We start from the raw sequence: 9,770 nt of genomic DNA, 5'->3' as shown, positions 1-9,770 counted from the left end.
TTAATGAGTTTTGTATAACATACATTAATTATATAATAAATTGAAATAAAGACTAGTACACAGTAATATAAAGATTGTGTATATCTAAAATAAGCATCTAAAAACCAGAACACAGACTGACAATCTTGTCTTCTTTTAATTGTAAAGCAAGACAACTACTCGCATCTTAAATGATTTATAACCAAAATATTCCTGTAAAGAATAAAAGAAATGTAAATATAAAAATTGTTTTAATTGTACCTCAAAACTCTTAGTGTCACTCGATATGTCCTTAATATGTTGTGGTAGATTATTTTAGACCTTTGTTCCTAAACAGTAAACTCCCTTTTGGTATTTACTCAAATTTACAAGAGGCTGATGGAGATTATTTTGCTGTCTGGTATTTATTCTATGAATCTGTGAATTTACTATGAATTTGTTTCTGTTTTTTATCACAAAGAGCATAAGAGATAGTATATACTGAGATGCCAGAGGTAAGATTTCTAATTCTCTAAATAAGTTCCTGCACGAATCCCTCCTTCTGAGTCCCAACATAATTCTAATTATATTCTTTTGCATTCTTACAGACAGAAAAGACACAACTTCCATAAATCATGTATTTTGAGATGAATTTGTAATTTTAAAAGGCTACACTTCAGGTCTTTTGAGGTTCAATACTAATGTGAATCCTTTTTCTGGGTCACAGAAAAATGTACATAAGCTGGACTGGCAACAGTAAGGTTCTCCAAAACAGCAGAAGATGTGAGGTTTTCAATGGCGGTGACTATGAAGATATGGAACTGAACTGAACAGTAACAACCAATTTTCAAATTTAACATGCTTTTAATGTAGTAACAAATATTAAAATTAGATGAGTTTTGACATCTTCTAGGTAGTTACATCTACGAAATTCTTAAGACAAAATCTTAAGAATTATATATCTGGGGGAAGAACAAGCTGAGAGTTCAATCCATCATGCTGAAGAATAATGTTGGAGAAAAAGGTTTGAGTCACATGAGTTTGTTCATTTTCTTCAAGTATTCTAGAAATACTGAAGTTTAAAATTTTTTTAGACATTATTGTCTCAAACTGAGAAAGTCATTCTCACACATATCTAATTTATTCAAATTAAGACTTAAGGTTGTGACCTAGGTCAATAAGATACACTTATCTCACCGATCATGCTTAGCTTCCAACTGCTTCATTTGTGCAGCATGTGAAGTCTCCATAAGCCTTTTCAAAATATCCTGCTGGTCTGTCAGGTGCTGCCTCACTAATTCCCATTCTTCCTTACGGTGACGCTCAACCATGTCACTCCACTGCACTGTCTGCTCTACAACCAGTTTTCGGACAGTTGGGTCTGACACCAAATCACTCTTACTGTATGATAAACACAGACATTCTTCAGAAAATATGTACCAGTCTACCTAGAGTCTATGGTTTCCACTAATTCATTTCTTCATCATTTATTTATAGTATGTTTTCCACATATTGATATATTTACCCAGATTAATTAATCTATACTTACATTCCCATTCTGTACTCTTAAGTATGGAAGGTTTGTATGTAACTCATGCTATAAAAATGTGGCTGTATATACTACAGGGCTTATATATTACTTAACCTTCAACTGAATCCAAGGGCTGAGGAAGCATGATTGACATTTGTTGTGGCTCTATTGACATCCTGAAAATAAACTTGTTATTGGACACCTTTATAAATTTCCAGGATTTATGATAGAATTCAAAGAAGTATTGAGCCATGCCTTGTTTCAGCAGCCTCTTCTTCTAATCCCTCCCACCCAACCCTTCCTTCAGTGTTCTAGAGTTCTAGAACGTTATCCCATTCCAGTCCATTACGTGATTTCTCTCCCCTCCAGCTGTTTCTAGCTTGTTTAGTCTAGCGAGGGGGAAGAGGACAGAAGATACTTGGTTACAAGCAGTCTGTGAAGGAGGTAGCAGATTTCTGTTTAGTTTTGGTTGCTCAAAATTTCGTTTGGTTTCTCCTTCTGGCGGCGGAGGGCTACCGTCCCCTTTCTTTGAGACGACTGCTATGGTGTGTCACATTTTTGCAGTTTCTTTGAGTGTTTACTACTATTTGCCTGGGGTTTTGTATTGCCCCATATATTTTTTTTTTTTGCTGTTTGACTTTTGCTAATGTAGTGTGCACGTATTCCTTGTGAGAATTTTGTTGTATTTAATATCAGTTTCTTGGAGTGTTGTGAGTAGAGTCTGTATTTGGACTGCTCATTCTTTATTCATTTTGTTATATTAAATAATTGTTAGTTAGTTACTTAGCTGCTACTTGGACACCTCATTCTATCTTGGGGAGGGAGACATTGAGAATGCACATACAAACCAGGAACAGAGGTGGAGTCATCCCCTTTCTAAAGAATATCTGTAAGAGGGGAGGAGCCACTCAGTACATTCATAAATGGTTACAGAATTTTTAGAAAGTTCTTCATTTAATGAAATGCTGTTTAATACCATGTATGTAACTGTACCTTGCTGAACACATTTGTACAACTCAGTTTTGTCTTATGCTGTATAATTCCTTGTGACTATTGTCTGCACATGGGAAAAATTTGCTTATAAGAGCCATCTCGGTTATAGCATCATCCAAGGGGCAAGAGAAATTATGTCATTATAAATGGGTAACCAAGTTTGACTGGTCATAGCTTGGAATGGAAATTGGTGAAAGGGAGAACTCAGGATGCCCTGCTTGCTATCGCTAGGCAGCGCATTCTGTTACAGCATTAAAAAATCTCAGACAGCTGTATTTAAATCCGTGCTATGCAGAGAATCTCTCCCAAAGGCTTGCCGCCAGTCCCTGGACTTTAAATATCCTATTTCTGAATAACAAAAATTGAGCTAATTCCAGCATCTTGAACATTTCCAGCAGAACTTTTCACTCTCAAGAGCAATTAACGAAATACTCTGTTCACATCATTATTTGCAAGGTATTCGAGTGTGAATTATGTAATATAAACTACTCTTAGTTTCAATATACTGTGACATGATGGCCGAAAGCCAAAACAGCTGAACAAGTGGAGGTGGGCAATGTTAGGCAATTGAACAGTAAACACATTTCTGTAGCAACAAATCAACATGCAACACTAAAGGAACTGTTGGAAGCAGTGTTTTCTGTGTGGTATGTGCCAAGGTTACATAGCAATGACCAACACGAAAAGTTAGTCACTTTAAGGTAGGAGTCAGCAGTTATAAATCCTGAGTTTCAGGTTGGCAGTGGCAGCTCATGTTCAGCTGTGGGTAATAACCAGTGTTAGTATCCGCTATCTAGCAATGACTAGTGACACGAGGATAACAAACAGAGTAGTTTATGTGTGCTGTAGTTGTAATGATATATAGAGGGTGTAAATTAGTGAGACTGTTATAGTAATTTGTAGTTTTAAGATATAAGTGTTCAACAAGTCCAATTATAAATCCAAACCCCATGTCTAGTAAATAATATGTGACAATATATATGTATCTTCAAATTAAGTTTCCTGAACATTATTTTTTACACAGGTTTTCAAGTTTGTTGAGTGTGGTTTTGCCAATTCCAATGTTTAACAGGAATACAAAACATGAATTTCACAATACTGGTAAATCAGAAGCTGTATGATTTCTGTATAAGCCATCTGCATGAAAAAACAAAATGGACAAATAAATAATAATAAAAAAAAAACAATTATGATAATTCTATTTCTATATTTACAAATATATCATAATTTGAATATCATGATGATATTTACTTACTTTTTTCCTTTGATAAGTTTCTCAATGGCTGTACATTGCTGTTTCTGCATGGTCAGCTGCTCCTTCAGTTGTCGTTTCTTCATGGTATCTAGTTCTTTTTGTTGTTTACGGGCTATCTTCTGAAATCCCTTTTCTGCTCTCAAGGATTCAGCAGTGATTGACTCAAATTTAAGGTCCTCTGAAATCACATACTTACAAAATTCTGGCCAGTTGCACATACAGAACTTGCAGTGAACAGACTATGGGAATGTATTTTTGTAAAGGATGGTGATTGTGAAGTAAAATAATGTACCTTTCTTCTCTTCCTCAACCTTGGCACCAGCTGCAGCACCTTTTGCACCACCAGTTTTGCTTCCTTTCTTTCCTCCAGCCCCTGCTGTTGAATTTCCATCAACACCCAACAGTGGATCTTTGATGTCTGTCTCTTCTATGCCCATAGCTTTCAGCTGCTGGTTTCTCTTCTCCTGGGCTGAAATGAATGCTCTTGGGTCTGACAGAGCAGCCATAAAATCTGAAAGAAAAACATGATGTAGAATATTGCAGTATAAAGACCTGAGATATTCAGATCAATGAAAATGTAGACTGTGGTCTTTTGGGTTATGACACAATGTTGTCTAGTAGGGAGTTCTTTCTACGAAACCTCCCACAGCCATCTTAAAGATCACTGTACCCTGAAAATAAGGGTAGCAGAATCCTCCAAAATGGGGATGTAACTCTGAAAGCCACAGCCTGTACTACAGTATGAAAATATATTCAAACGGATGAACAAACTTGAAAATTACTATCTTCTGGGATGTTATGCAGTGTAATATGGGAAACTGCTAACCAACATTTCAGAAGAACCGCAGCTTCCACTTTCAGGGTAGGTACCTTGAAGGTGATGGCAGTATTCTTTAGAGTCATGACTGTGAGAACCTCAACTAAAATTTTATGAGTAACTTACTCTCAGATTACACAAACAAAATGTTCAAAATCATTAATCCCAAAACCCAAAATAACAAAGAATAATATATACATAGGCAGAGACTAATATATGTCTTGAGGCCCTATGCTACAAAAGGAAACTACCAATATTCTCTTTTACCTTCAAATCCATCAGGCACATATATCTTGAGCTCAATATTGCAGAACAACATGGGCAGTGACATGGGGAAGTTGGCTTCAGTCCTCAGAGAAATATGCCGATAGCCTGCCTGCAGGCCATCCAGTGGGAGAATACGCTGGCCAAGCAGCTTTCCATTTTCCTCATAAACACCAAATCTTAAAACAGCCAAGTCTGGAAGCACAACCTGACAGCCATGCAAATGTCAGCAGTCATAACGATACTGATAAACTTTAGCAATAAATTTAAAGTTAACTTGAAGATTGTGAGATGTAACAGCTTTCAAAGTCAGAGGTTCAATCTGATATTAGTCTGTCTTATTTAAAAATAGAACAAACACTGAACACACTACCTGTTGCTGTTATACAAGGTGGTTCAAATATGACCGGGACTGATTTCTTTTTTTAAAACCACAATTGTCAAACACTTACTTGCACATGTCAGTCTTCAACGTACTCCCCTCCGGAGTCAACACATTTTTTCCAACGTTCTGGAAGCATCCTGATGCCCTTTTCAAAAAAGGCTTGTGGTTGGCGGCGTATCCACTCCCGAACAGTCTGGATGACAGCGTCGTCCACAAACTGTATGCCTTGCAAGTCTGATTTGAGACTTCTGAACAGGTAGAAATCACTTGGTGCCAAATCAGGACTGTACGGCAGATGTGTCAGAAGGTTCCATTTCAACTTCCGGAGGATTTCCATTGTTGTTTTGGCTGTATCGGGGGGTGCATTGTCTTGAAGGAAGGCTACCCGCTTTCCAGCTGTCTTCCACTTGGATCAGAACTTTTCCTTCACGTCTGTTGCCAGGAGGTCTGAGTAATAAGCTGCATTGACTGTTCTGGCATCTGTCAGAAAGTCTACATGGATAACCCCCTGCCAGTCCCAGAAGAACATTGCCATCACTTTTCCCGCCGAACGGCTCCTCCGTGCTCTCTTGGGTTTGGGAGAACTGGTATGCCGCCACTCGCGTGATGACTGCTGGGACTCAGGGAATGAAGTAGTGCACCCACGTTTCATCTGTGGTCACTATAGGCTTCAAAAATGCATCACCTTCATCTTCAAACTGCTGTAGGAGACGACTGGCAGCATGCATGCGCACCATTTCGTTCATGTCTGTCAAAGTGCGTGGTACCCACCGTGCATTCACCTTGCCATAGGGCAGGCGGTATTTCATGATGTCTTCTACACTACCAACACTGATGGACAGCATTGCTCCAAGTTCCTTTATAGTGATGCACCTATTCTCACGAATAAGCGCATCTGCACGATCAATGTTTGGCTCGGTGATGGATGTTCGCGGCTGACGATCATGTGGTTCATTCTCCATGCACTCTCTGCCCTCTCTGAAGCACTTACACCACTCAAACACACGGGTCCGTGAGAGACACTCTTCCCCATACTGTTGTTGGAGTCTGTGGTGAATTTCAGGGGACGGGACATTTTCTCTGAGGAATTTGATCACAATGTGTTGTTCCACACTCCGCGGCACCTTCTGTTCGCTCATCACTCTAGGAACTCACAGACAGGACTGAACAGGTTCTAACCCAAACAGGAGGGAGGGTGGAGGTTGTGACTTCACTCTCTCGAGGTCGCACAGCTGCTGTGTAGTGTGGCTTGTTTACACACAAATCAGTCCCAGTCATATTTGAACCACCTTGTATTTTAGGATTCTGAAAGATTACATCATGTGGGTTTAACTAACGCCATGGAGCAAAGCGCTTCCGGAAAGATTAAACCAATATTTTCATTAAAATGTGCTATAATTCTTCTACAGTTTGTTTCGTAAAACAGTAATGTTTTGAACCCGAAAAATTCTTTTCTATGATAAACTGTATAGATGATGACAAGTTATGATTCACAAAACCAAAATACTTTGTACAGTAGTATTTCCTATTTTTCTAACACCTTTCTCTAATACAAGCAGCACTAGGTATTTATTACCACACAGAACCTTGCACTGAATGGTGGTAATGCACTTCTCAGAACACAGATACATGGTGGAACTAATGGCTGAGATAGAGACAGGGTGAGAGAGATATACAAATTGAGAATATTTCTGTAGAGAAACATTAGTACACTGTTACATACCTTCCTGAAGAGGAATGGCTCTTCATTATAGACTGGATTTAGTCCATTGGATGGAACCATACGTGTCCGGAACTCCCGTCTGATAGTATCGGTTGGAAGCCCATACATATCCACTTCCACATAGGTCCCCACTTTTTTGTCAGACAAGAACTGGCCTGCAATCACCTGCATGAAGCCACAATCAACATTCCTATATTCTTTCAAAATAAGCATTTCTCCTTTCACCACTAAGTTTTAATAGTCTATTTAACATGCAGACAGAAGAGGCTAAAGTAAATATATTTACTTCATGGTTAAATGCATAAAAGTGATTTGTGGAGAGCGAAGGAACAGGTATAGCCAAAATTCATTATTGTGATTTGTATTCAAGAGATCCTAGGTTCAAATCAGCCTGGAGAATGGCTATTCTGATTTAAGCTCTTCACGATTTTCCTCAAGTCTTTTCAGTTAAATTCCATGACAGTATCTAAAATTAGGCCATTACAGCTTCCTTACATGTCCTTTCCAATTCATTATGCATAATCACCTTCTCATTCAATGTGAAATAGCTTGAACTACCAATAGCACTGTCACATAAACTATGAACTAAGTGAAATCAAGTTTCACACGTATTTGTTGCAGGAAAGGGAAGGAGTTAAAAAACTGCTTATTTTGCCAAATTCAAATAATTTTGGATTAGACTCCTCACAGGCCAATTTCTGGGCATTCCTGGAAACTTTCTCCAGCTTGAAATCAGACATGACATGAATACATATTCACTATTCCTTATGTATACCAAATTTCCTGGAAAATCTGCTGGTGATCTTCCAAATGTTCTTTATAAGGTACTTACACCATTACATAAAAACGAATACCACTGATCAAATGTTGGAAAAGATAAGATACATGGAGAAAATTCTTAATTCAAATACAACTTAAATTGCACTTGGTTTTTACTATATGTTCCAATTATACTATCTAAGCTAGAATTACTCTGATGACTGCAGTTGTTACAAAATGTTATTTCTGTGTTTCAAAGGGGAAACTGTGAGAAACTGCTCCCATCAAACTTGTTTTGTGTTTCCGTGGGACACAGTGTCGGAAATACTGGGGCAGATGATTACAAGTACCTGACCTGCACAGAACACTGCGCAGCAATGACTCCATCAACAGGTGATTCTGCAAATGGATCAAAACTACGATCAGACCGCCTCATGAAGTCTGGCTTCAGCAAGTAGCCACAGTTCCCATTGTATTCAAATTTGCCTTGATTCAATTGCATGGGCAAGTCAGGTGTCTGGAAATTCAGTGACACCATCTGGCAGCCAGCATTCCAGAACACCTAAAACAATACACGGATTTAATCAGAATATTAACAGACCCACCAACACAGAAAGATATACAGCACTAAATTCAGATATCTAATTATATCTAGCAGAGCCAAAGTCTATACAGGTTTAGGACAATTATCATTCAAAGCACTAACAGGTGATGAGTTTCATCAAGGAAGTACAGGACATAATATATTTTTCAAGGTGCCTGAATTTTGCCAATCAATATTAAAACCTACAATAACATTTTAAATCAGCAAAATGATCCAAGAAATTGTCTTAGCATTTTTATTTCCAAATACTTTCAGTTTCTTAATAAATATAAATTTGCAATAGAGAATAAAGAAACATATAGTCCATGTTAGTACATCATAATGTCTGCTTGCATGCCACAATGTGATGACAGGAATACTGAACACAGGCTTGTCTTAATTATTGAGGTTAAGTAGGAAATTGGTCCAAAATGCAGATATAAATTCTTCATGATGCAAGTCATGACAATTGCCTACTTTAGGAGCCTCTACTTATCACTTAAGTACAAAAATTTTACCATGGAAACACATCTCATTGCTGGACTATTTACTGCTTCTAGTGAGTATGCGATTTCACTTTATTTGGTATGATCCATTGTTATAAAGAATTCAGAAACAACAAAAATTAACAAGCTTTGACAAAGCATACAAGAAATTTACAATAGTTCAAAGTGGTTTTCCCCTCCTTTTTATGAGTTATGGAGTTCTCTTCAGTATACCTGAGGCATGTAATTGGAAGAATCTGCCCTGGTGCCTCTGGGGTAGATCCTAGACATCTGTCGTTTATTGTAATTGACAAACTCAATTGCTTGAGACTTAAGGTATCCTAGTCCAGCAGTCTCCGCAAATGAAGACATGTTGTGATGGATATTCTTTTCTGAAAAATAATAGAATTACAATGAATGTTACACGTGTACACAGTATAAATTCTCTGTTAAATGCAAAAATCAGATTTTAATAAACTGCAGCACAATCATAAATTTCACATGAGTTAAATAATTACTTTCAATTATTATTATTATTATTATTGGAGGGAGTGGGTTTCCCCATGCACCACAACCAGTTTGATCAATTGTACGTCCCCCCTTTGATAGTCTACCAGTCTCTATACCCTACTGGTACTGGTGCATGCCATCAGCCCCAACTCAGCCAGCGAGTTCGGCCTCTACTGGCTCAGCAGTACCTTGATGCTTCCCCCATCTACAGGCGTTAGAAACTACTGTTGGGCGGGAAATGTCCTACAATTTGGCACAGAGGTCTCCTTGAGACATGAGGTTCTTTTACGTGCCGTAAAGCTACGACACGGGACCCACGGCTTAAAGTCCCTCCCAGAGGACTTGTTCCCTGAATTTTTCCGCCCTTTACTTTCAATGAACTAATTATCCAAAAAATCAAACAACTTAGGGAACATGGTATTTTTTAAGAAGATAATAGTTACTCAGCTGGGGAGAAAGTTCCTTTAGTTTCATGGAACACAAAGGCTGATTACCACTACCACAAGA

The 9,770-nt window shown here is 38.1% G+C and overlaps 1 protein-coding gene across 7 annotated transcripts in view; it reads right to left on the bottom strand.

The window, feature by feature from the left end:
• LOC111862257 (1-phosphatidylinositol 4,5-bisphosphate phosphodiesterase) overlaps positions 1-9,770 on the bottom strand; it is a 62,937-nt gene that overhangs the window by 5,151 nt on the left and 48,016 nt on the right. For all 7 annotated transcript variants that reach the window (XM_023847494.2, XM_023847492.2, XM_023847495.2 and 4 more), the window contains 7 exons: positions 8,988-9,145; positions 8,041-8,247; positions 6,927-7,091; positions 4,822-5,026; positions 4,030-4,248; positions 3,738-3,915; positions 1,156-1,359 (listed from right to left, as the gene is read on the bottom strand). In XM_023847494.2, coding sequence (XP_023703262.1) covers positions 1,156-1,359; positions 3,738-3,915; positions 4,030-4,248; positions 4,822-5,026; positions 6,927-7,091; positions 8,041-8,247; positions 8,988-9,145 — 1,336 coding nt within the window. The remainder of the gene's footprint in view (positions 1-1,155; positions 1,360-3,737; positions 3,916-4,029; positions 4,249-4,821; positions 5,027-6,926; positions 7,092-8,040; positions 8,248-8,987; positions 9,146-9,770) is intronic.

This window comes from Cryptotermes secundus, unplaced genomic scaffold, assembly GCF_002891405.2.
Source record: "Cryptotermes secundus unplaced genomic scaffold, Csec_1.0 scaffold88, whole genome shotgun sequence".
Lineage (NCBI taxonomy): Eukaryota > Metazoa > Arthropoda > Insecta > Blattodea > Kalotermitidae > Cryptotermes > Cryptotermes secundus.
This window is presented reverse-complemented; position numbering and strand designations above follow the sequence as displayed.